The 24473-nt window shown below is 51.8% G+C and overlaps 11 protein-coding genes across 11 annotated transcripts; 6 read left to right on the top strand and 5 right to left on the bottom strand.

Annotated features, from left to right (window-relative positions):
• Positions 1-358: 358 nt before the first annotated feature.
• On the bottom strand, positions 359-1164 carry IAQ61_002439 (uncharacterized protein; the record flags this gene model as incomplete). The annotated part of the gene is made up of 3 exons (XM_003834285.1): positions 359-672; positions 722-1092; positions 1139-1164. The coding sequence occupies 3 exons, from the start codon at positions 1162-1164 to the stop codon at positions 359-361; spliced, it is 711 nt and encodes a 236-aa protein (XP_003834333.1).
• A 373-nt stretch (positions 1165-1537) lies between these two features.
• Positions 1538-2917, top strand: MRPL4 (mitochondrial 54S ribosomal protein uL29m). The gene is made up of 3 exons (XM_003834284.2): positions 1538-2025; positions 2088-2398; positions 2448-2917. The coding sequence occupies exons 1-3, from the start codon at positions 1659-1661 to the stop codon at positions 2526-2528; spliced, it is 759 nt and encodes a 252-aa protein (XP_003834332.2). The 5' UTR covers positions 1538-1658; the 3' UTR covers positions 2529-2917.
• On the top strand, positions 2918-5100 carry GDI1 (Rab GDP dissociation inhibitor alpha). Its single transcript, XM_003834283.2, has 8 exons — positions 2918-3220; positions 3286-3310; positions 3370-3429; positions 3484-3511; positions 3581-3920; positions 3976-4527; positions 4577-4834; positions 4885-5100. Exons 1-8 carry the CDS (start codon positions 3175-3177, stop codon positions 4974-4976), a joined length of 1401 nt encoding a protein of 466 aa, XP_003834331.1. The 5' UTR covers positions 2918-3174; the 3' UTR covers positions 4977-5100.
• A 454-nt stretch (positions 5101-5554) lies between these two features.
• MCD4 (Glycosyl phosphatidyl inositol anchor synthesis) lies at positions 5555-8684 on the top strand (the record flags this gene model as incomplete). Its single annotated transcript, XM_003834282.2, has 4 exons — positions 5555-5769; positions 5818-7403; positions 7451-7638; positions 7691-8684. Exons 1-4 carry the CDS (start codon positions 5601-5603, stop codon positions 8682-8684), a joined length of 2937 nt encoding a protein of 978 aa, XP_003834330.1. The 5' UTR covers positions 5555-5600.
• Positions 8685-9587: 903 nt separating this feature from the next.
• IAQ61_002435 (uncharacterized protein) lies at positions 9588-9899 on the bottom strand (the record flags this gene model as incomplete). Its single annotated transcript, XM_066095545.1, has 1 exon — positions 9588-9899. The coding sequence occupies one exon, from the start codon at positions 9897-9899 to the stop codon at positions 9588-9590; it is 312 nt and encodes a 103-aa protein (XP_065954381.1).
• Positions 9900-10389: 490 nt separating this feature from the next.
• Positions 10390-12988, top strand: IAQ61_002434 (uncharacterized protein). Its single transcript, XM_003834281.2, has 2 exons — positions 10390-11247; positions 11310-12988. Exons 1-2 carry the CDS (start codon positions 10782-10784, stop codon positions 11864-11866), a joined length of 1023 nt encoding a protein of 340 aa, XP_003834329.2. The 5' UTR covers positions 10390-10781; the 3' UTR covers positions 11867-12988.
• A 168-nt stretch (positions 12989-13156) lies between these two features.
• Positions 13157-14101, bottom strand: IAQ61_002433 (uncharacterized protein; the record flags this gene model as incomplete). Its single annotated transcript, XM_003834280.1, has 1 exon — positions 13157-14101. One exon carries the CDS (start codon positions 14099-14101, stop codon positions 13157-13159), a length of 945 nt encoding a protein of 314 aa, XP_003834328.1.
• A 731-nt stretch (positions 14102-14832) lies between these two features.
• On the top strand, positions 14833-15920 carry IAQ61_002432 (uncharacterized protein; the record flags this gene model as incomplete). Its single annotated transcript, XM_003834279.1, has 4 exons — positions 14833-15342; positions 15413-15535; positions 15612-15726; positions 15778-15920. 4 exons carry the CDS (start codon positions 14833-14835, stop codon positions 15918-15920), a joined length of 891 nt encoding a protein of 296 aa, XP_003834327.1.
• Positions 15921-16878: 958 nt separating this feature from the next.
• IAQ61_002431 (uncharacterized protein) lies at positions 16879-17145 on the bottom strand (the record flags this gene model as incomplete). The annotated part of the gene is made up of 1 exon (XM_066095544.1): positions 16879-17145. The coding sequence occupies one exon, from the start codon at positions 17143-17145 to the stop codon at positions 16879-16881; it is 267 nt and encodes an 88-aa protein (XP_065954380.1).
• Positions 17146-18915: 1770 nt separating this feature from the next.
• IAQ61_002430 (uncharacterized protein) lies at positions 18916-22191 on the top strand (the record flags this gene model as incomplete). The annotated part of the gene is made up of 5 exons (XM_066095543.1): positions 18916-18944; positions 19061-19439; positions 19496-19903; positions 19953-20108; positions 20158-22191. 5 exons carry the CDS (start codon positions 18916-18918, stop codon positions 22189-22191), a joined length of 3006 nt encoding a protein of 1001 aa, XP_065954379.1.
• Positions 22192-22768: 577 nt separating this feature from the next.
• IAQ61_002429 (uncharacterized protein) lies at positions 22769-24325 on the bottom strand (the record flags this gene model as incomplete). The annotated part of the gene is made up of 1 exon (XM_003834274.2): positions 22769-24325. The coding sequence occupies one exon, from the start codon at positions 24323-24325 to the stop codon at positions 22769-22771; it is 1557 nt and encodes a 518-aa protein (XP_003834322.2).
• Between the last annotated feature and the right edge of the window lie 148 nt (positions 24326-24473).

Genomic DNA, 24473 nt, shown 5'->3' with positions numbered 1-24473 from the left:
GTTTCTCGCAATGAGTGCACGCTGACAATATTCACTTCATCGTGAGCCATTATGATGGTGGACAGAAGATGCAAAAGTGTGGTTATATTGAGTTCAAATAGTAGATAGTCACCCATTTCGTAGTATGAGCAAGCAACCAGTGATTTACATTGCCGATAGCAACCGAGAAATCGTGTGAGTGACAGTGCAACTTCTATCCCACAACTTCGCGGATTAAAAGCCACTTTTTGCCGATGTGATTGTGCCTGAACAGGCACACATGATCGACATAATCCTCCGACATCGTCTGACTGGAAGCCTATCCTCACGAATTGCAGCAAAAAAAGACGAAGGGAAAAAGGCTGATAGCGAAACCAGATTACTTTTGCGTGCGTAGCAGAGCACGTAGAGTTTCCACTTCGCCCTCGAGCCTGGCGCAACGGACTTTGTAGTCATCACGCTCGGCCTTGACGTCTTTGAGCTCGGCCTCGAGATTACACATTGCGTCGACGCGCTTCTGTCGGTAGCGGCGAGCAGCAAGAGTATTGGCTTTGCGTTTCTCAACACGAGAAGACTCGGGTGCTAGTGGACTGTTCTTTGAAGATGACAACTTGGAATGAGAAGAAGACTGTTCAGAAGAGTAGCTGATGCGGTCCTTGGTGCTTGTGTGGGAAGAACCGGATTGCGAGTGTTCTATGGCTGTTAGAGATCCGGCAGATAAGCTGTTGACGAGTGTACATACCCTTGCTCATTGATTCTGAAACATATGAGGCCGTGCTGGAGGACATGGCCGAGAGGTTTCTATTTTCCTCGGCCGTCGTAAATAAAGAAGGAACTCCAGCGAGCATTTGAGTAGCATTGCCAAGATAACATGAGTCAGAAGAAGGTAAGGAAAAGGCGGTCCAATCCGTGGCGGAGGTGTTCAGCAAGTCGGTAGGCGTAAAGTCGCCGGCAAAGGTGACTGATTGGGTAGGAGAAGCAGAAGTGGTAGTAGCAGAAGAGGAAAGCTGAGGAGGTTCTTGGAGTTCACCGCTGTCATTAGCGATGTGGAAGGATAGCGCATAGTCCCAGTTAATTGTCGGCGGCCCAAGGTGGCTTGACGGCACCTCGGAACTGAGATGGTTGCCAGAAGAGGATGAAGGACTGGCTTGGAACGAACTGCATGGTAGCGCTGGAGTATTGCATATTGGGATGCTGAAGGGCGGGTCCTGGTACCCGCTGGTGAAATCGAAGAAGTCCTCTAGTGAAATTGAACTATCAAAAGGCGCCCGTACACGAGGGGGTGTCGAGCGCAAGGTTGGGGGGAGTGAAGGTCAGAAGGGAAGGGGGAAGAGGGGAAGAGGTGAGTGGCTTTATACGAGAGGGATCCTTAGGCAGAAAGGGCGCACAACGCTGGTGCTGGGAGGTGGGGCTGAGCATCAGCGGGCATCCAGTAGCAGACTTGGCTGACGGCAGGTGGGCCTCGTAAGATTACTTACATAATACGTACACAGTAGGTACTATGTATCTACCATAACTGCAAGTACTCTACTAGTAGGTACCTAGCTAGCCTAGCTGACAGTAGCGCCTTGACGCTTGGGCCCCCTTCGCGAAGTGTGCGTTTCCGCCCTTCGGTGTGTTGCTGCATTGACGGCTGCGTCTTTTTCCATTCTGGCACACCCACGACAGGACAGTCGGCCATGGCTTCGCTACAGACATCACGCATACTGCAACCCCTTCTCGCTCCGCCAACTAGATGCTCAGTGCTCGTATGTCTGGCACCGGCTGCTCAATGCGCCGCCCGCAGTCCACCCAAGGCACACTTTTCGACTTCACCAGCCCGATGCAAGAGGGACAACAACAGGAACCGTGGACTCTCTGCCGTGAGAAGTACTGGGTTGCGCCCAAGACAGACGCTCTCCGTCAAGGAAAAGGACTTTGCCAACCAGCGGCTACCAAAACCAGTCAAGATTGAAGACAAGTTGACGGGCACGCCAGAGCATGGACTATGGGACTTTTTCAAGGACAAGCGCCTGCTTCAAACGCCATTCGAAGAACAACGTCACGGTACGGAGCAATGGCACACATGCGCGCTTCTCCGTGCACGCAATGGGCTAACGCAATGGCAGGACGGGCGTGGACAGTGGGCGAGCTGCGCAGCCGGGACTGGGACTCATTACACCAGCTCTGGTGGGTATGCGTCAAGGAGAGGAATCGTCTGGCCACGGAAAAGTTGGAGCGTGCGCGGTTACAGGCAGGATACGGCGACTACGAGAACAAGCAGCGGGATACGGTCGTTCAAGAGACAATGAAGGCCATCCTGGACACTCTGGCCGAGAGGCACCAAGCATATACGGATGCGTTGGAGCTGGCGAAGCGCGACCCTTCTATCAATCTAAGGAAACGAAATGGCCCGCAGTACATACAGCCTGCGCCCTATGTATGCTTCTACCCAGCACACCCTCCCATCTCCACTGACATGGCCTTAGGATCTATTCGAAGCAGATGACAGCAAGTCTGAGGCTCCGTCTGAGCCGACTGCTGAGACTGGGAAACCCACGACTACATGAGACGACACGAGACGAAGCAGTGACGTGTTGCGACCAGACACGCTGGCAGATTCCGCGTGTGCAGCCTTGCAGCTTGGAAACGTGGCAAGGAATTGAGACATGGAGCTGGTGGTTGCTGGTGGTTGCTGGTCAGAGGAAACATGGCATTGGTGGTGGATAGTTACTTGGTATACTTCCACAGGGTCACCCAGATGTCGCCGTCATAAAGGGGTGTGTGTGCGCCAGTACGAGAATGGTGTGGCCATGTGTATAATTTTACATAGAAGGTGAACATGATTATGTGGACGGCACATCATGTCCTGCGTGCAGCCATTCACAGGCTTGATGAAAGCACTGCGAACGTCCGACAAGTGTCCAAGATAGGGACAGAGTGAGACATCGGGGGCATATGGGCAGCCGGTGCACTGCATAAATGTTGGTGAGCCTCACACGCCACTGCATAGCGGCGAGGCCATGCCCAAGGAAGCTACCCGATCACCGCCCCCCCACATCCATGGTCGCTCACCGCCAGCCGCCGAACCATCAACACCTGCTTGCTTGTCCTTGTCTGCTTGTCCGCCTTCTAGTGGACAACTTCGCCAGAACTTCCTCACCCCCTCCCCCCCTTTTTTTCCAAACCCAACACCCACCTTAACAAATCTTGATCATGGACGAGATCGCGCCCGAGTACGACGTGGTGGTCCTGGGAACGGGTGGGTGCTACCCCGCGTGTGCCACTGTCATGATGGTCCGCCTTGAAGCTAACAAACCGCCCCAGGTCTCACCGAATGCGTACTTTCAGGGTAACTAACACTTGTGTTTTTGTTTGTATGCCGACAGACAGCTTGCTGACAGCTGCCAGTGTCCTCAGTGTCAAGGGCAAGAAGGTGCTCCACATTGACCGCAACGATCACTATGGCGGGTATGTAGAGCCTGCCTATGACTTGGTCTCAATCCGTCACTAACAGGCATGCAGTGAGGCCGCTTCTCTCAACATCGAAGCCGTAAGTCATCTAGCCATGCCCTGCCCTGCTGCACGGTGATCCAATAGCATACTTACACGCCCCGTACAGCTCTTCAAGCGCTATGGCCAGACCGAAGGCGAGCCGTGGAAAAAGTACGGTCGCGTCAACGACTGGAACATCGACCTCGTTCCCAAGCTCCTCATGTCTAACGGCGAGCTCACCAACATCCTCGTTTCGACGGACGTCACAAAGTACCTCGAGTTCAAGCAGATTGCTGGTAGCTACGTACAGCAAGGAAACGGGGCCAAGGCCACAGTCGCAAAAGTCCCGTCAGATGCGGGCGAGGCGCTGCGATCGCCCCTCATGGGTCTGTTCGAGAAGCGCAGGGCAAGGAACTTCCTCGAGTGGGTCGGCGCATACAAGGAGGATGACCCAGCAACACACAAAGGTCAGTCGATGGGACGATGGGTCAAGCAGCTGCCATGACTAACGGCGTGATGCAGGACTCGACGTGAAGACCAACACCATGAAGGATGTCTATGACAAGTTCGGCCTCGAGCCTAGCACTCGTGACTTCATTGGCCACTCCATGGCTCTGTATCCGACAGACGACTACATCACACAGCCTGGTCAGGCGAACGAGGCTATCCAGCGCATCAGGCTCTACGTCAACTCGATGGCACGGTACGGAAAGTCCCCATACATCTACCCGCTCTACGGTTTGGGAGAGCTTCCCCAGGGTTTCGCCCGTCTCTCCGCCATCTACGGCGGTACATACATGTTGAACACCGACGTGGATGAATTCCTCTATGACGGCGGCAAAGTGGTTGGCATCAAGGCCACCATGAAGGAGAAGGACGACACTGGTCCGGGCATGAAGTTTGAAACCAAAGCAAAGAAGATTCTAGCCGACCCTTCATACTTTCCGGACAAGGTTCGCGTAACAGGCCACCTGCTGAAGGCTATTTGCATTCTCAACCACCCCATCCCCAATACCGCTGATGCAGATTCGCTACAGCTCATCATCCCTCAGTCCCAAGTCGGACGCAAGCATGGTAGGGCAAATCCTGTACCGTTTACAATAGACTATGCTAATCCGTCTAGACATCTACGTCGCTGTTGTCTCATCCGCACACAACGTCTGCCCCAAGGGCTATTACATCGCGATCGTTTCTACTATTGCCGAGGGTGACAGTAACCACCACCTTGAGCTCCAGCCCGGTCTCGACCGTCTTGGAGCGATTGAGGAGAAGTTCATGGGTCAGCCTATTCCACTTTACGAGCCCATTGAGGACGGTACCAAAGACAACATTTTCTTGTCAAAGAGCTACGACGCTACCAGCCACTTTGAGACCACAACAGGTAAGTCATCATTTGCTACCGTCAACTTGAACTTCCTGACACACTTCCAGACGACATCAAGGACATTTACCAGCGTGCTGAGGGAAGTGAGCTAGTTGTCGAGGGTCTGAGGGAGGGAGCCAACTTTAATGTTGAAGAGTAGATAGTACGTTCGCTACGAATCATGATGCAAATTGCTGTCTGCCAATTGGGTATCTCACTTGAAGGTTGTTGATGGCGTCGACTCTATAGTAATGCAATACATTCAGCCACACTTGATGATTGAATTCATGCGGGATTTCAAAGTGCATCTCTTCGAGGACGCCGTTTTTTTTGGTACAGAGATGTGTTCAGCATGAAAAATTCTCGATGCACAATCTGATGTGTGACTTAACTGTGTGATGCGCTGTTACAGTGGCGGCTGGCGCGGTTTGCGGAGAACGGGCTCGGTATTTCCTAATTAAGTTAGGCCATGACTAAAGTTAACCTCCAGTCCACCTAAACATGGGATATTACACTTTGTACACGGGTGAATCTGAAATCGGGTAGAATAAATTGTTGATATCTTTCTATACAGTCAAGGTCAAGGTCTTTGAACACAAAGGTAAGATTGCAATGCAGGGTGTCGACCTATCAATCTTCTGAAGGCAAACCCGCCCCCAAACTGGCTTGGCATGGATCAGCTAGGGGGAACACCTCCATGGTCGCATAAACCATTGAGGTACTATCCTATCGTCAACAACAAAACGTCTCCTGCGAGACAGCCACTCTTTTTTCCCGCACCATCATGGCGCAATTCGGGCGCTACCATTTCCTCATTGTCGCTGTGGTATTCCACCTCGCCTACATTTATAGCATCTTCTCAATATACTTTGTGAGTCCCATCGTCCATGGCATGCGCGAGCATCGGGTGGAAACTCAGGAAGCACCTGCGAAGCGATTGGTTCTGTTTGTTGGTATGATATGACACCGCGATCTCTGGTATCTTGACTGACAGGGCAAAGGCGACGGTCTCCGCGCAGACAAGGCCTTCCAATATTTCCCCAACCCCAACCCAGATCCCACGGACTCATCCTCGGTTGACCCAAGCGAGCCCCGACCTCTCGCGCCATTTCTGCGTTCAAGAGTACTCGAAAGCGGCACCTTTGGTGTATCGCATACCCGCGTGCCAACAGAGTCTCGACCAGGACACGTTGCGCTCATCGCGGGACTCTACGAAGATGTTTCCGCAGTCATGACGGGCTGGAAGCTGAACCCTGTGAACTTCGACAGCGTGTTCAATCGTAGTAGGCATACATGGAGTTGGGGGAGTCCGGACATCCTCCCCATGTTTGAACAGGGCGCTGTGCCTGGACGAGTAGACGCAGATTGCTACGGCCATGAATTTGAGGACTTTTCCAAAGATGCTTGGGTACTGGACGAGTGGGTGTTTGACCGCGTGAAGAAATTGTTTGCGGATGCGAAAACGAATGCGACACTGGATGCTGAGTTGAGACAGGAGAAGAATGTCTTCTTTCTACATTTGCTGGGTCTGGATACAACGGGACATGCGCACCGGCCGTATTCGTGGCAATATCTTCATAATATCCAGATTGTGGATCGCGGGGTACAGGAGATTACGGAATTGATTGAGGAATTCTACAGCGATGATAAGACGGCATTCGTGTTTACGGCGGATCATGGCATGAGCGATTGGGGTAGTCACGGCGATGGACATCAGGATAACACGCGCACGCCGCTGATTGCGTGGGGTGCAGGTGTGGCGAAGCCGGTGAAGACGAAGACTGGATTGGCTCCTGGTCATGAAGATCATTTCTCGTCTGACTGGCATTTGGATCACATCCAAAGACACGACGTTGAGCAGGCAGATGTGGCGGCGCTCATGGCTTACCTTGTTGGTCTGGACTTCCCCACCAACTCGGTCGGAGTCCTGCCTCTAGGATATCTGGACACAGACGAGAAGTCAAAAGCAGAAGCCTTCCTTACTAACGCCAAGGAGATCCTCGAAATGTACCACGTCAAGGAGGAACAGAAGAAGGCTACCGAGATCCGATACAAGCCCTTTCCAGGACTAGGCGACGAGACACATTCGGTGGAACATCGGGTCTCGAAGATTCAAAAAGCCATTGACGCTGGCGTGAACAAGGCTGATTTCAAGAAGGCCATTGAAGAGACGTATGAGCTGATCGATCTTGGTCTCGAAGGTATCCGCTATTTGCAGACGTATGATTGGCTCTTCCTGAGGACCATCATCACGGCTGGCTATGTAGGCTGGATCGTGTTTGCTCTCACTACTGTCATCAACCTGCACGTATTGTCTGGAGAAGTTCCGGCTCAACGGACTGCACCAAGCACAGTCTTCTTTTGCTCTGTTGCTGTTGCGCTTTATGGGGTTTTGATCAAGCAGCGATCCCCGATTATATACTGGGTCTATGTCTTCTTCCCGGTTATTTTCTGGGAAGAGATCTTTGCGCGGAGACAGTCGCTTGTGCAAGGGGGCAGAATTTTGTTTGGGCATGTGCAGTCGAAAGGCGAGGTCGTGAAGTTGGTTCTTGGAGCTCTTGGCTTCTTGGGCCTACTTCAAGCCCTTGTAAGTCTTGGAGAGTTGATGAGAAATTGTCGTCTAACGGTAGGCAGGTGCAAAGCTATTTTATCAGGGAAATCTACACTATATGCTATCTGCTGGCGACGTTATGGCCCGCAGTGTACGGGACAGAATTTATGCGCAAACACAAGGGCACAGTTGCGACTTGGGTCTCTTCATGTATGGCTATGAGCGTGTTCACTATGCTTCCCGCCAACAAGGCTGAGGATGTCCGATTGATGTAAGAGTACATTGTGCCTGTTTTGAAGGTCATGCGACTAACAGGGCCATAGCCTACTTGGAGGGTTTCTGATGTTCGCCGTCGGCATGCTCTATCTTGTCTTTGAGGATCGCATTCTTGAAGGCGAGCCGATTGACCGGAAAGTCCATGAGATCTCTCGACTCTTGATTGGGGTGCAACTCGGGCTCATACTTTTGTCCATGATCGTGACCAAAAGCAGCATCGGCTATATACGGGGGCGTCAAGGGCTCCCACTTGGGGTATTGACTGTAGGCTGGACCACACTCATCGCCTCGCTGTTTATGCCGCAGCTTCACGGTCTCTTCCCCAACCATCACTACATCCACCGCCTCGTAGTCATCTTCCTTCAATTCTCACCCACTTTTGTCATCCTCTCCATCTCGTACGAAGGACTGTTTTACTTTGCGTTCTGCTGCTGCCTCTTTGCCTGGATGAGACTGGAGCACCAGGTCCAGCAGCACACCAGCAGCCACCCGACACCAGCGATGACGGCAAAACAATCTACCAAGACGGACATGGCCAATGGCGGTGCGGCCAAGGAAGCATGCCGAAAATATCGGCCTCTGGCCTTGGCCGACACGCGCATCGCCCTCTTCTTCCTCTACTTTCTGCAATCCGCCTTCTTCTCGGCCAGCAACATTTCGTCTGTATCCTCCTTCTCCCTCGACGCCGTCTACCGGCTGATACCAATCTTCGACCCGTTCTCGCAAGGCGGGCTACTCGTGCTCAAACTCATGCTGCCGTTTGCCTGTCTGTCGGCCGTGTTTGGCCTGCTCAACCGGCGGCTCGGGGTGGCGCCGAGCGCGTTGTTTATGCTGGTGATGGCGGTGACGGACGTGTTGACGTTGGGCTTCTTCTACATGGTGAGGGATGAGGGGAGTTGGTTGGAGATTGGGACGGGGATTAGCCATTTTGTGATTGCGAGTTTGTTGGGGGTGTTTGTGGTGGGGCTGGAGGGGGTGAGTGAGTGGGTTGTTAGCGGGGTGAGGTTTAGGGAGAGTGAGGATGGGAAGAAAGTGCAGTGAGCGGGTGTTGCGGGAGGGGACGGTGTGGGCCTCTTTTATGTTCTCCTCTTTTTCCCTTCTTCTTATCTCTGTTATAGATGCCATGTTATTATAATGTATCCGTACGAGTCGAAGAGTAGTCATGCTAAACAATACTCCAAGCCTCTAAGCCAAGCAGATTATCGTACTTGACCTAAGTATCACCTCCTATCACCATGATTCACAACGGGTTGATGTCCATACGAAAGACTCTTCTTCACCGTCTTAGTGTTGGCGTTACTTTGACAGCACTCGCTAGGCCCATGCCGCACATCTGAAGCTTAGGTTAGGCATGTCGCACAGGCATCCACCGCCGTAATCCACACCCCATGCCCAAAACCTTCCCAATCGGGAAATCTACGGAATCGCTAAGCGGCGGGTAGCGGGAAGTCGACAAGCCGGACCCGACCGGTGGCTGGACATGGGTTACAGGGACAGGCCTACTCTACTCTACAGGCCACTGTGTCTGCAGAGGACAATGTACTCTACTCTAATAGTAGCGGGTAGGTAGTATGCATTGGCGCTTCATCGTGGTACAGGCGTGCGGGACCTGTAATCTACAGTTGATGACTGACTTTCCCAACGAGGCAGGTTAGCTGTCTGTACCACTGCAAACACGTGAGGAGAGAGGGTAGAGTCTAGACTAGGGGTGTTACGGTAGTAGAAGTGGTAGTGAGTGGTAGTGGTACTCTAGAGTACCTATGTTAGATAGCTGGCTGGGCGGTACTGCACATAGGCAGTCTAGTATATGCCAATCACGGAGGGTAGAGTGGGGTGGGTGGCATGAGAGAGTAAGAGTACTGTTGTTGGTGGTAGTAGTAGTAGGCCGGTAGGTAGAGTAGGGTGCCGGTAGAGTAGAGTAGGTAGCACAGGCGTGTTTTGCAGTCATCCACACCACTCTGTCTTGGAGAGTTTCCTGATTGGGAAGGTTGGTGTTAGGGCTGCAGCGTGGGGGCGTGGGGGCGTGGGGGCGTGGGGGCGTGGGGTCACATCCCATTGTCTTTGTCGTCCGTCTGCAAATGTCTCGATTCTTGTGCTTGATGAAGAGCGAGGGGCTGCTTGAACGTCTTGGAATCCCATCTTTCTTTCTTGGTTCGGATGGTAGGGGTAATGGTATCTGGGTTCTAGGCAAGTACGGAGTGGATACAGTACCAATGTTGGTTTGGTTTCGCGATGGCTAGATTGTTGTTCATGCATGATGCGCGGTGATGGCCTTATGATACCTACGGTACATGCACAGGTACCGGATAGCTCTTGTTCGTCACCGCCCTCGCTCTTCTCTGGCCCTTCCCACACAGAGTAGACTGAGGTTTGTTAAGCGATACCGAGGTCGTGTATTGTCACAACTTGAAACTTGATACATGAAACACGAGTCGGTATTTGCTGTCATCCACGGCACGCCGAGGGACAAGTACGTACCTCCACCGTACCTAGGTACAGTACCTATACCTACGGTACTCTTACCGTACAGTAAGAAAGCAAAAGAATTGGCCAATGGGAACCACGACTGGGTGCAAGCAAGCTACAGCATGTAGTAGCACCTTGAAGCAGTGGGCCCATGTCCTCCCGTCATTCTTCTTCTTCTTCTTATTCGTCGTCGTCGTCGGTTGATTCTGTTCGCTGTTCGCTGGCTGCTGGCTGCCGGGACCCATGAGCGCGCCATCCATCTCCCATTTGCATCTTCGTGCAGCATCACCACGACAACAAAAGCCCTGCCCAAACTTCTGCACGTCTCTGCCATCATTCACCACTCACCACTGCAAGCCATTGTTTGTTTTGGGCTGCACCTTTTGGGGCCTACTTCTTGTGTGACGGCGTGATCTGCGGATTATAACAGCTCGGTGGTGCCCAAGTTCCTGTTTCCCCTCCAAGCGCCCCAAGTGCCCCCAACCACCTCCTGCCCGCTCCTTTCACAGCCACCCGATTTCTTCTCGAATAACAAGCAACCCTTCCCCCCCTCCCCTCCCCCAACCCTCTCACTTTCTGAACAACGGCCGCGCAATCTCGCTTCCTACCTTGCCCGCCCGGCCATATAGTCGCCCTCCCCTCCGCTCGCACTCGCTACCCTCTTTCCTCTTCATGATGGGCATCTTCACCAAACGACGCAACTCCTCCAGAGCCAATTCATACGTCGAAGAAGAGCCGAGCCGACGGAACCAGTCGCTTGACGAGTATCGCCCCGAGTCTGTCCGCAAGGACCAAGCACACATCCAGCAGCCCACCTCGCCCAACGACGAAGACATGTATCCCCGCCCCCAGCAGCCCCAGGAGTCGTCGGCCTTTGCGCCCCAACAGAATATCCCAAACGGCACCCACAGCGCAATGCCCATCAGGAACCAAGCCATGGCACCCAACACCAGCATGGCACCGGCCGCTCCCATGCCAGACTTACTGGCCCAGGCCTTCAATCAGGCTGTCCGGCCCTACACGGAAAAGATAGAGCAGCTTGAGAGCCAGCTTGCCGACATGCAGGCCTGGGTCGACCAGCTGGAGCAACAGCGCGCAGAAGTTCACAATTGGATCGACAAGCGTGGATTGCGGCCAGGTAACGTGGCTCCTCGGCTACTACTACCAAGCTTGAATACTGACTCCTGTTTTTTTTTCTAGACGTCCCCATCTCCATTGCAAAGATCATGGACACCACCACAGCCGACGCCGCCACCACGCTCAACGCCCAGCTCGATCGCAAAATCACAATCGTTAACTTCGATCTACACCGTCTTCAGGACGATCTCAACGATTCCATCTCATCCTCACATTTCGCTTCGGCCATGCTCAAGTTCCTTCCCGATATCCAGCGCCTCACTCACCTCCCGTCCGGTCCCCGCTATGCTTTTGACCTCATACTCAAGCTGGGCGGCAACCTCAACTCACACGGCGGCATCGACAGCGCAGATGCGGGCGATATTGCTGCTCGTCGCGACTTCTACAGTCGGCTCGACGAGCACATGGTCGACGTTGTCCAGCGTCGCTTCGGCGAGGGCGAGGACTGGAACGTCTCGCGTGAGATCAAGCGCATCGAGAAGACTGCCAGCTATCTCAGGACATATGGTGTCGAGCCGTATTTCCCTTCGACTCTCGAGTTGATGAAGCGGGAGATGGAGTTCCAGCCGCAGAGCAACGGGGTGCCCAACGGCCAGGGAACCCCTCCGCGGTACCAATAAATGCCGTGAGGGTGCCTTGAGCTGGTGGCGAGCTGACAGTCTTTTCCTAGTACCATGATTGGAATGGGAGAAGAAGAGTGCGTAATAAGTGGTTGCGGTCGACAAATCAAGGCTTCCCAGCTCAAGCGGAGATCATCGGTGCAGAGGGTCACGAGCCACATTTCAAGACGAATCTCGAGGCATCGACAACATGGCAATCCTGCTTCTCGTCCCTCCTCAGCTAAGCTTGCCCGGCAGCTTGAATTGTCAACTCTAGGAGAAGTAGGAAACGAGTTAAGCCTGGACCGAGATTTTGTCTGGAAATTGCAGACAGTTTCGTCCATCTATGGCACTACCGCTGAGAATCTGAAGCGGCCATTGCTTGGTACAAATTCTCTGGCAGCCGAGACAGACGAGAGGCTCGGCGATTGCAATGGTCTGCCCGCAGTGTCTGGCCTTTCTCAGCAGAAATATTTGCTATACCTTGAGCATGCAGATACTGACTTTCCTGCCGATGCTTCTTGGCTGAGATCCCCACATCCGCCCATCGACCCTGGTGCCCTTGTTGATCTTCACTCCGCCCTCGATACCTTCGAAAGGTAGCTCGTTTGTCGCTCATCTTCACACCCCATCGCTCAATCATTCTCAGACTATCACTACACCACCCGCTCGACCCTCGAAGCATGGGGCATTTATTCTTCGCTTCTCACTACGGCGTTTATTGCTTTCCCCCCCACCCAACATCCTTTCAGACATGTATCTTTGCTTGGGCATGTTAAAATCAACATGGTCCTATACCTCCTTGTTCGTTCTTGTCCTTAGGGGCCACCACATAGGGCACCTGGGACGACGCTTACGACTTTGTACTTAATATCTGATTGTAACGAATTTCTTTTATTTTTCTGGGTCAGTTGATTGCACGGCTCTGGGTACGTTGGATATATGACTCGGCACAAGTAACTGTAGGACAAGGGGTTGTTGTGCACGAAATGTTCTTTTGTTTTGGCGCGGATTCCCAGGGACATCGAGAATCGTTGACAATGATTGGTCAGCATTGTTGTACCCGAGTAATAGTGTGAATAGCAGTAGTACTATCTTGATCCAGTACTATCGACTTTTTCCCAACTGATCTTCATCCTTTTCTTCCAGGCGCACTTGAAAAAGTAGGATGAGATGCGGTACGGTGAGATAACCCAAAGTACGGTTCATACGTTGTGTCGAAATAGGTATTGCCCATTCTTCATTACTGAGGTATCATAGCTACCATAGTCACTCACTGAACTAACAGCCTCCCACTCTCCTCTGCCCCTCTCACGCCTTCTCATTCCCAATGTTCGCATTCCCCCCTCCCCTCGCCTCGGCCAGTAACTGCGTACCCATAACCCCTCCATCCAATTTACTCTTAAACACGCCTGAGATGGAGTACAGTCCTGCAAATGGCTCATACACATACTCCTCCTCCCACGCCTCCTCGCCCTTGAACACAACACTGGCATTGAACCCATTAAACCGCATGTTGCGCGCATAATCGCCCACCACGACCGAGTTGGAGATGACACCGTTGTTGTCGAGAGTCTGCTCCACAATGTCGCCATTTTGTGCTAGCACGCGCCGCTTGTGCGTGTTGCCTTGGAAGTTGGAGACGGAGTAGAGGATGTTGTTGTGGAGATCCCATTGGTGGAAGTCGAGGTCACGTTTGGATTTTGCTGCTCCTGCTGCTGTGGTGTTGTCACTACTGTCTCCACCGCTTCCTGTCAAGCCGCCAGCTACGTCGCCAACGAGCCCAGCAGTGTCGTTGAGAATGGAACCGAGTCCGTTGCCGAGCTCTGCAAGCACGGGGTTCAAATCGATACTATCAAGGACGTCGTCGATCATCTTCACGAGGTTGCCCAGACGTGCTTCGAGGTAGACTTTTGCAGTTACATTCTGAATGAGGAGGGAGACCTTGTCGATGCTGAGGTCCACGCCAGCGTTGAATTGCAGTAATTGGAGGACTTCGGCGTCGAGATTGATTTTGGCGGTGAGGTTGTCGACGCCGACGAAGATTTCGCCCACGTGGACGGAGGCGTTGAGGAGGACATCTGGGATAGGGTCGAGGGCTGAGACGTTGGATGTTGCCGTGTTGGCGGTCTCGTAGAGGACCGCGGCTGGGTCGCCGTCTTGACGGACGTCGAGTCTGTAGCCCGAGTAGCCATCTTGACAGATGGCCAGGAGAGGTAGGGAGAGTGAAGTCGCTGTGCGGAGAAAAGAACGCATTGTGAGGAAAGGGAGAGGGAGTGAGTGGACGCAGGTCAATGATCCGCTGGAAGTGAAGGAAAAGAAAGGCAACAGACACCTTGATTGCAATCCTAGCTGTTCGCAGAAGGAGTGACACAGGGGCAAATTGCCTGTTAACAATAGTCTCTCGTCATTGGAAACCGTTATACTCTACACAGTTCAGCCAACGTTAAACAAGGATCCCGTACCGGTAGGTAAACCACAATGCAATGATGCACACATTCAGCAATTCCTCCGACTTGCAAAAAGACTCCCCAAATTAAGGAGAGAGAGAAAAACGGCACGCCTCCTGCCACCTTGCCAAAAACCAAGTTTTTCCATTCAAAATACAAGATTTTCCCACATGTACAATGTACAAACCCCAGCGCGGTTTCCAGTGGCGCATCAACTGCCCTGGAGAGATCCCGGTCGGGGCTGCATGGGGGGCTTTACCCGAGATTACCATTATGGGAAAACCTGGTCGTTAATGCTAGATGCGCATCGTGATGATGGATCCCGGATGGAAGATTTGGAAAGGGCATGGCTTTCGCTCGAGGAAGGATAATCTAGGGTAAAGGTGCCTCGTCCCATGTCCTCTGCTTGCTTGTCGCCTTAGTCGTACCGGTACGCCTGCTTCTTGACACACTTCACATTCGTTTTACTTTGTCGTTGGTTACTACCGGTATAGGTAGCACATTGTTGGTTCTCAGTCTCTTGTTCCTCTGCCAACTATGTCGTTCTCTATCCGTCTACTTCTCATCAGCATTCTTCTTGCTTTCGTCACCACGGGCGCTGCGCAGACTGCTTCTGAGGCACCTGCGCCTGGACCGTCGACACCCCCGCCCACGAGCAGTACGCCTCCTGGTGGCAATGGGACGAATACTTCGCCGCCTCATGTGCTCCCCACGGGATCCAGTCCACCAGACGTTCTTCTCCAAGTCCCCGAACTGCATGTGGGTCGCATCGAGCTCGGCGTGGAGAAGCTGCAAGCGGATTTGAATTTGAATGCGCGGGTTGCGGGACTGGTCAAGGTGAATGCCGGGGTGCAGGTATCTGTTGAAAAGGTCAATATTACGATCGCAGACGTTGACGTCAATCTGGAGTTGGTAGTGCGGTTGGGAAATCTCGTGTCGATCGTGGAACGGGTGTTTGATTCTCTGGATTTGAACCCCCTCTTGATCAGCCTCATTGGCAATGCTACAAACCTGGTTGGCGAGGTCATTGGCGCCGTCGACGGACTTGTGAGGATGATTTCTTGATTTTGAAAATGTGGACTGTCAAGTAAAGTGCTAACCAGTACCTACAAACTAGCTCGGATCCATAACACAAAACGGAAAGACATTGAACTTTCTCGTCGACAATCTCGGTAACATTGTGCAAGAAGTTGTAGGAGGAGGCGCAGACGCACTGCACCAAATTGTCGGAAACTTCAAGGTACATGTTCCCATTCCCCCTACCTCATATCCTATCATTTCACCACAACGCGGCGTGACTGACAATGTCATACAAGTTGAACATGACCGAGGTCGAAGGAACTATAAAGCAAGTGGGCCAAGGCCTCACTCAAAAGACCTACAGCTACGAACCTCTGAGCGCACTGGTCGACATTATAACAAATGCAGCTGGTAAGATTATCCTTTCGGCATTCTCGAGATGATCAGCTAACACGCAAATAGGCCAGGTGGTATCCGCGATTGTGCAAAAGAAGAATGGTGGTGGCAGCGGTGGCGGCAGTGGTGGTGGTGGTTCAACGACAGCTTCAGCTTCAGGAACACCAATGCCTGTTACATTGCCTCTGAGCTCGGCTACAGCTGCTTGATAGGTGAATATGAGCTACGCGCTGGTCAATTTGACTCTTTGGATGCTGAGTTGGGTGCTATGCGATGAGATTCTAATATTCTAGCTTGCAAGGCTTATTGTCACGAGGATACGAAGCGACAAAGCACGAAAAAGCATGGTGTCACTTTACAGCCATCCCAGTAGAAGATGATCCTGGGCAAAGTGCAAGCAAATATTGCGTATACGTTTTGTGGACCATTCTCAATTCAAATTCATAATATGAGACAGTGAGGTAATGACTGCAAACATTTTGCTCAAGGTATATTGGCATTCTCAAATCTAGCTACTGATTTTTGAGTAGAGAAATCGTAGATAATTCTTTGATTATCAATCTCGTCAAGTAATATCAAGACCGCGTATCTCATTTGTCATATTGATCTAGGTCGGTCTCGAGGGCTGCCCCGATCCACGGCGATGCTTCGTCCGTTTGACATTCTGCGTCACGTCAGTGTCTATGGTACTAGCAGAATTGAATCATGTCACACTAAGTAAACAAGACTGTGACGGCTATGAAGATGACCTACACGGCCATAGTGTAAGTAATCACATTTGCAGCTGGATATGATTTTTTGCAAGTGCATATCACATGTGTTCTGAGCAGTGTAGGTATGTACCACACAACATTTCATACATCTTTCATAACCCACAAGCTGCATTCCTATCTCTGAAAGCGTACCAGTAATAGGGCAGCAGCATGGGCATGACAAGGACTAGCTTTGTCGGGTCGTCTTCACGTCAAACGTCAAAATGAAGCGCACCACACTTTATGTCTGTGGCTGCGCTGCCTTGGTCATAAAAGAAAATCGCATCCAACCAAGGGGATGTCTTCTGGGTTCTGTACCAAAGTTTCCAGTCAAAATACTGAAATGGTGAATCACGGTAGCTGTGTTGCCAACGAATATTGGTTCTTTGACTACCAAACAATACTTATGCCGGAATCATGGGTCTCTCAGCGTCAAAAAACATGCAGCACTTTCCTGCATGTTATCAGAGACGTCGTCATCTCCAAGAATTATAACTTTGAACAGCTTCAATGAGTGTTTTGACTTGCTCAGTAAAAATAATTTAGAAGACAGACCCATGTTCCTCCGAGAAGTGTTAGGCTTCCTGTGCGTGACAGGAGCAGCAAAAAAGTAGTATGGATCTGGCAATGGGTTAGAGATGGAGTGCGAGCCCATTGATGTCAAAGTGCATAAAATGCTCATTGATGGTGCGGTTGTGAAGCTTCTGGGGTATATAAACCACGGTGTTCTTTGCGAGCATAATCTGCATACATTTGTGATCCTCGAGTATTTAAGGTCCAACAATTTGTAATCATGGCTTGCTTTTGTCGTCTTCAAACTCTCAAGGAGTTTGGCTCCCGAAAGAAACTGGTACCATCTACAATGTCATCGCTTCGCAGGGGCACAGACGCATGATCCGGGTCATGGAGACATGCTATTCACAGGTTTCAACCTGAGGTATCAAAGGCGCTGAGGTGACACCGTATGCTTTGGCGCCCAACGTTGCTCACAAAAGATTGACTTGTGCAGCCTTCATGTTTTACAGTGCATTGTGTCGGTGTCGAACATTAAATCACTTTGTTCATGTGTCGGACTGTGCAACTCCTCTAGACGATTGTAATTCTTGTGTTGATGGCAAGACAGAGTTATAAAGGCCGCCTGGTTGGAGCTGCACAAAGCTATTTCCTGCACCGGCAGGTATATAAATTCCCTTTACCTCCTCTTCCCTCGCATTCATTTCTCAGAAACTTGATGGCAAGTTCATGAGCAGTTCCTCCAAAAGACAGAAGCAGAATATCGAAATTAAGATTGGACTCACTCAGGTCTCGTGGTATCATTCCACTACAATGGATGCACGAAAAGAGGTGCCAAGTTGTACATGGGCATTGTGCGTCCAAGTCGGAGTGCGTAGGAGGTATATGTGACGTGTGTCTACCTTCAAAATATCGAAATGGATAATATCTATAAATGCTTCATGCTTTGCTGGGACGCTGACTCCGAAAAATGCTGTGGTGCAGATCATGTCTAGGAGCGCGCATGGTGGATAGCAAGAAAAAATCATGTGACTTGTCTTGTGAATCCAGTAATAACTGCCTGCAGCCTTGGAAGATAATTTAGGGACAAATGTCTGCTTGGTAAATTTGGTTCGCAACTGTTTTATGCAGAATGAAATTTTCGATGTAATCCTCGCTGATGCTTTGCGTTTTCAAGTTTCTCGGGCAAAAGTGGCGATTATACCGAGGTTGAGCAACAGGTGCACACTTTTCAATTAGCGCTGGCAAGTCCCGTCGCGTTAGCCTGTATACGGTCGGTGAGCTGGGCTGCCATCTACTGCCGTCATAGCCGTGTTGCGTGTCACCATTTTTGGGCGTTCCTGAGGATCTCATCGAGATTGGTACTCTAGGTAGCGGCGACGGCGGCTGCAAGCTTATCTCCGAAACGGTTTGAAGCCAGGCTTTAGAAAGAGAAGCCACGTTGCGATTGCAGTTGATTTCTCATTGGGATAGCATACTACCAACAGGCACATGGAGGATGGCATAGTAGACATAGGTACAACACATGTATATACATACATACATGATAGCCATACTGTTTTGTCGCCAAGAGGTGACCAAGTGGGGTTCGGCGGAGAAAGAGCGGCCGCTGCACGGGCCACCACTCGGCGCTTTCCATGTTTCCCCGCGGTCCGGCTGGGAAGGCGCAGCAAGGTTGAGGCTTGAGCAACAGGGCGATCTTGCAGCCAATCAGCGGCCAAGGTCGGCGGCCGCCATCCCGTGCCTGACCTGTGCAACACCTTTCACACGACTAGCACGACTAGCACGACTTCCGACCGACCGACTGCTCACTCTTCTCTCCCACTCCAACAGATTCAACCCCAGGCATTTCTCCCACTAGGCCATGTCCTGCCTTACCAGTCGCCATTGCTGTCATACATCACAGCCATAGTCCACCGTTACGAAGCATGCCGTGGTCATGGACAGGAAGGCCCTCTTCTTTCCGTGGTAAGTAAGCAGAGCAGACATAGTACATGTTCCTCAATGGGGGGAGGGGGGGAGTTCCCGACGCGGGTGGCGGAAGCGTGCGAGGATGGGATAGTCAGGGCTGACCAAGGGAACAGCGGCCTCGTGTTAGCATCAGGCTATCTGAGCACTGCACCGGCTCTTGATTACTCGTTTGCTTTGGACAAGCCATTGCACACTGTAGGTGTCGTCTTGCTGCTCACCGGTCTCGTCATCGTCGCAACAGAAGTCTGGCTGTCTCGTACCGCGCAGCCGCGACCGCCGACTCGCTTTGTCGCAATAGCTCTCAGTGAAGGCCAGCGCAGGCCACCAGGAGAAGAGATATGGACCGAGACAGGGCAGCCTGGAAGGCGGAAAGTTTGGACGGTGCGGGCCGTGGGAGCACTTCTGACTGTGCTGATGTTCGCAATCTGTGGTCGCATAGCCGTCTTCTATTGTGTGATGAAGCATGTCGAGTGCGCTGGGCCCTCGACACTGGTGCGTACTTGTCTTCCCATCAACTATACCACCCTGTGCCATGCTGAAGTTTACAGCCCTTCCTCCCCCTCATACTCGCCCTCTATCACAGCCTCCGCCATCCCAGCCAACGCCAGTACCCCGCCTGGAGTCTCGACTCACGCCCACGTACCCATCTCGATCGCGTCTACAACTTCGTCCTTGATGGCTCCACACGCTACATCATACCCTCTATCTTGCTCTCCATCAGCGGCTTCCTTGTCAACATCAAGACTGACGCCCTCCGCTCCACCTACATCTGCCCCATCATCGACTCTACGGCCGCGGGCGTTCCTTCGCTTCAGTTCATTGCCTTCTTATTAGACTGTATCATTGTACAGATCCTATATCGCTTTGTAGACGACGGCATCTCGCCCCCAGACGACTGGACCATACATCTCCAGGATGGTACTTCAAATCATTTTCTTGTTGGCTTAACGTTCATCGTACGTCTCGCGACCCCTCCCTACCTGGCTGGTCTCTAACACTTCCCAGGCATCCTCCCTGATTCTGCTCGTAGCTGGCATTGTTATATACCCCGCCATGCCTGAGCACCGCGAGTGGATGCTCTCTTTTCCCTCTGAATATTTGCTCGGTCTTTTGCGTTTATCATTGATGATACCCTTTATGACATTATGTTTTCTGAAATCGGTAAGTCTCCTTTATGCCAGCTCGACTTGACATGAACCTGACTAGAAAGGCACGGTCGTCTGGCGTTATGAGCGCGATGCTTATCGCTGCATTCACATCTGCATACCTTGGCGTACTTCGAGCGCTGGGAACTGGCGTCTCCTACTCCTTTCCACCAAAACCTACGGTCGGACTTGTCCTGTGCTTATCTCTGCTCACCATTGCGCTCATCATTCATCTGCTCACTGATACTAACATCGAAACCCGTATTCGCTCTACTGTCCCTGTCCGACTCGGTAGGAATCAATCGGCAGCATTCATCGTTCTTCTCATTGCCTTCAGTATTGGTGTTGTTGTATACCGACGCCAAGGTCCCATCATGCAACACCCGATCACGAATCTGCTTGAAGTCGCCAACACTGAGCATGGGCGTTGGGCCTCACAAGCGTACAGAAGTCAGTCACTGGCCGAAGCCGTCATCCACTACCAGCAGCGCTACAAGCGTGACCCACCCCCCAACTTTGACAAGTGGTACGAGTATGCAGTTGCTCGAAATTCCATCGTGATTGATGACTATGACAACATTGAACAGGACCTGGCACCTTTCTCTTCATTCAACGCCGACGATCTTCGCTTGCGAACAGCCACCGTTTTGGCGACGAATGAGGCTGTCGCAGGCGTGCGCATCAGAAATGGTAAAGCAGAGGTGTTCACCAATGTACCAGAGACCCATCGCTGGATGATGGAGGGCGCGGTGGCCATGGTCCAACGATTCGCCGAGTCCCTGCCTGACATGGATCTCGCGATGAATCTGCAAGATGAGCCTCGTGTCGCCGTACCTTACGAAAGATTGCAAGACGCCCTTGACAATCCCCAACCTTATCCTACTCCCGCGCCAAACAACCCAAGCAAAGAGTTTAGTCCACAACGCGCGAACGGTTGGCCCGATCCAGAGAAAATAAGGACAGATCCCCACTTTTTCGAGAATGGCAGGTTTCAATCGTCATTCCAGACATATGGATCTGTGGCATGCTCGCCCACCTCTCGCGCGCGCAAGGAAAGACACTGGAACACCAGGGTATTCTGTCACACGTGCACTCAAGCGCACTCAATGGGTGCCTTTGTCGCAAACTGGACGCTTTCTGCAGATCCATGCCATCAGCCAGATATCGCCAACTTGCATGGCATGCACCTAAGTCCGTCTTCTCTGATGGGCACCCACGACATCGTTCCGATCTTCAGTCAAAGTCGTGCCCCCGGATACATTGACATTCGCTACCCATCTCCCTGGAATTACCTGGACAAGACCCAGTACCAGTTCGATGAGAAGTTCCCCGACCCTCGCTTCCGAGACAAAGAAAACGTGCTTTTTTGGCGTGGTACGACGACTGAAGGCTTAACGAGCCAAGGTACCTGGAAAGGGATGCTTCGCCAGCGCCTTGTCCACCTTGTCAACAACGAGACGGTTCGCCAGCCGATTCTTCTCCCAAAACCCGACCACAGCGGTCAACTCGAGTACATGTTGAAACGGACTACCGATATCAAACGCCTTCTAGAACCCGAAATTGATATTCGCTTCGTCGACAAGATCGTTCGATGCGTTGGTCAAGACTGCAAGGACCAAACGCGCGAATTCGGATTCTGCGAGAAGATTGATATCAAGCAAAACTGGCGCTACCGCTACCTCTTTGACGCCGACGGCTCCGGCTTCTCAGGCCGTTTTATCCCTTTCCTACAGTCAAACTCTGTGGTCTTCAAAACTGCACTGTTCCGCGAATGGTACGAAGGCAGGCTAACGGCGTGGAAACACTTTGTTCCAGTTGACCTCCGGCTTCACGATCTCTTCAGCTCGTTGGCATACTTTGGTGGCTATGGAGTCGAGGAGCGAAACAAGAGGATGATGGAGGGTAGGGTGAAAGAAGCAGAGGCTATTGCGAGACAGGGTAAAGTGTGGACGGAGAAGGTGCTGAGGAAAGAGGACATGGAAGTGTACATGTTTCGGCTGCTTCTTGAGTGGGGTAGGCTTACGGATGACAGGAGGACGGAAGTTGGGTTTCGTATGGGGAAGAGGAGTGTGGAGCGGGATGGTGTGCAGGAGCTGTGACATGATGGCGGCGTGAGATGGCGGAGTCATGGATGTTAAGACTCAGGCTAGATGTTGAACCAGGTGTTTGCTTGTTTTTTTTTGGTGGGAAGGGCATAGCATGGCAGATAGCATAGCATGGCGTTTGACCGATTTCGAATTATCAAGGCAATTTTTTCTTTGGCCGAGAACCAGCGCGAAAGATGTGACGTGCTGTACAGCGAACCTTTGTGGCAGACTCAAGTACGTCAATGCGAGTGGGAAAGGCGCACGTGTGCTGTGGCTCTGTACGGCTTAGGCATTAATGTGATGGCTTGTTCTGATGAACAATTACATGCTTCAGATTGAATATGTCGCAATCATGCCGATTACATAACTAACGTCTTCCAATTGGGATGAACGAAACGCAAGTAAGTGTATATCATTTGCGTGCACGCGCTATTTAACAAGAACATTCTCCGCTCGCTGAATAGGGTATCTTGTACGCAATAAGAAAAACATGTTTCTGTCGTCCTCGTCCGTGCGCTCCTTGACCTGCCGTCGGTCATGAAGAGGCGCAATGTTTACGCAGAAAAAGTAATTTGGCTTCGCGAACCCATCAACGTTTCTTAGGGCGCGGGCTCTTGGAGCTCAGGGGACTCTTGGGTACAAGACTTTCGCCTTGTTGCTTCATCTTATCCATTGCAGCTTCCACTTGCTGCTGCTTCTTCGAGACATGCGAGTAGCGGTTTTCAACCTCCTCCTCAAATCCTTGTGCTAATTTTCGTTTCGTCTGTCTTGCTTCCTTCATTCTCTGGATAATGCTCTGGAATTGGTCTAGGAACCAATCGCCTGCATCCTCCCATTCAGTCGTTGGTAGCGAGGAGAAGAACTTGGCTTGTTTCTCTGCGTCCAGGTTTTTATGCACATACTCCAAACGCTCCGTCAATGGTTTCTGCAGAACGTCATCGCTGAGCACCGCAGCCTCAGCACGTGGATCCAGGTCGAAACTTTCTTTCTTCAAATCCTCGTAGCTCATACTAAGGAGCGCCTTGTGACCGTAATCATCATTGGGTCGAATAGAGGGTTCGCCTACCAGATCGTCTTCGTAGGGCCGACGGAGACTCCCTGGCCCTGCTCTGCCATTAGCAGGTGCATCCAGCTCCATCGGCTTCACTCTAGGGAGCTGCATACGGGGAGGGTTGGAAATGGCTCGCTGCATTGGTTGAAAGATCTGGGTGGCCTGACCGTATGCAGCCGGTCTGCTGTTGAGATGTATAGGGATAGCGGATGATGGCCCGACATTCGCTTGGGTGTAGGTAGGCGGCTGGTTAGAGAATAAAGGACCGACATTTTGTTGTACATTGGATACAACACGTTGGCTGCTCTGTGGAGCAGTGCGTTGCTGAGCACGCAGGTGGGATCCCTGTTGAAAGATACCTGGCGACTTTTGTGTGACTCCGACGGTGTTTGAGAGCTGTCCGTAGTGCCGAGGATGTTGAGCAATGGGACGCATGACTTGGGTTTTTACGCTTGTATGAGCCGGCACGACAGGCTCTTCATGAGCGTAGTCTTCGGATGAAACCACTTGATCTTCCCACTGGGTAGGCTGTCCGTCCGTAGTGGAAGGATACGAGTCTCCTTCCAGGGTTCGGAAGCCTTGCCGAATGCCCACAGATTGGAGAAACTTCACTTGCTCTGCGTACGTGTAATTCATCAAATTTTCCCTTTGTAAAATCTCAATCTCTTTCGCACCGAATTGATTTGGCTCTTCTTCGTCTGCCTCTTGCCCCTCATAGCCATCTTCATCAATACCTGAAGCTTCCTCAAGGTCGGCAGCCAGGTTTTGCTGCTCAGGTTTAGGGCCATCAGCCTGGTTTTTCTCTTCCTTGACCAAGGAAGCCTCCACCGAGGTGTCGAGGCTCTCTACGTCAGTACCGTAGACATCATGTTGCGGCCTTGGGACCTGACGCGTTGCCGAGCTATTTTGAGCAGTACCTATCCCACGAGCCGGGAGACCAGATGAAGGTTGAGTTTTCTGAGTAGCTTTCTGCTCCTTCAATGAGACCTTTGCGTTCGCAGCCATAGCTCGCCTTGCGGGATGACTTGTCGACTGATTGTTATGAGGACTAGCGCCCTGATGCCGAGCCACGATGAAGTCATTCATGTTGGACATGGTATGGTATCAGCAAGTTACGCATACAATTCCTTGCATACAACGCGTGCGAGGTAGTTGAAGCCGATGCGGTGAGAGACAAAACGGTGGATGAGAAGTCGCGAATGGGAAGGCGCGTTCCTGTTTGGCACTAACGCTTTTGGGCTGT

The sequence above is a fragment of the Plenodomus lingam genome, assembly GCF_022343315.1.
Source record: "Plenodomus lingam strain CAN1 chromosome Unknown contig_14, whole genome shotgun sequence".
Taxonomy (NCBI): domain Eukaryota; kingdom Fungi; phylum Ascomycota; class Dothideomycetes; order Pleosporales; family Leptosphaeriaceae; genus Plenodomus; species Plenodomus lingam.
This window is presented reverse-complemented; position numbering and strand designations above follow the sequence as displayed.

Excerpts from the sequence above, each read along its gene's own strand:
- MRPL4 (XM_003834284.2), top strand. The coding sequence starts at position 1,659 with ATGGCTTCGCTACAGACATCACGCATACTGCAACCCCTTCTCGCTCCG. Across the intron at positions 2,026-2,087 it reads ATTCGAAGAACAACGTCACG|GACGGGCGTGGACAGTGGGC; the intron begins GTACGGAGCAAT and ends ACGCAATGGCAG. Across the intron at positions 2,399-2,447 it reads ACATACAGCCTGCGCCCTAT|GATCTATTCGAAGCAGATGA; the intron begins GTATGCTTCTAC and ends ACATGGCCTTAG.
- GDI1 (XM_003834283.2), top strand. The coding sequence starts at position 3,175 with ATGGACGAGATCGCGCCCGAGTACGACGTGGTGGTCCTGGGAACGG. Across the intron at positions 3,311-3,369 it reads ACCGAATGCGTACTTTCAGG|TGTCCTCAGTGTCAAGGGCA; the intron begins GTAACTAACACT and ends GACAGCTGCCAG. Across the intron at positions 4,528-4,576 it reads CCAAGTCGGACGCAAGCATG|ACATCTACGTCGCTGTTGTC; the intron begins GTAGGGCAAATC and ends TAATCCGTCTAG.
- IAQ61_002434 (XM_003834281.2), top strand. The coding sequence starts at position 10,782 with ATGATGGGCATCTTCACCAAACGACGCAACTCCTCCAGAGCCAATTCA. Across the intron at positions 11,248-11,309 it reads CAAGCGTGGATTGCGGCCAG|ACGTCCCCATCTCCATTGCA; the intron begins GTAACGTGGCTC and ends TTTTTTTTCTAG.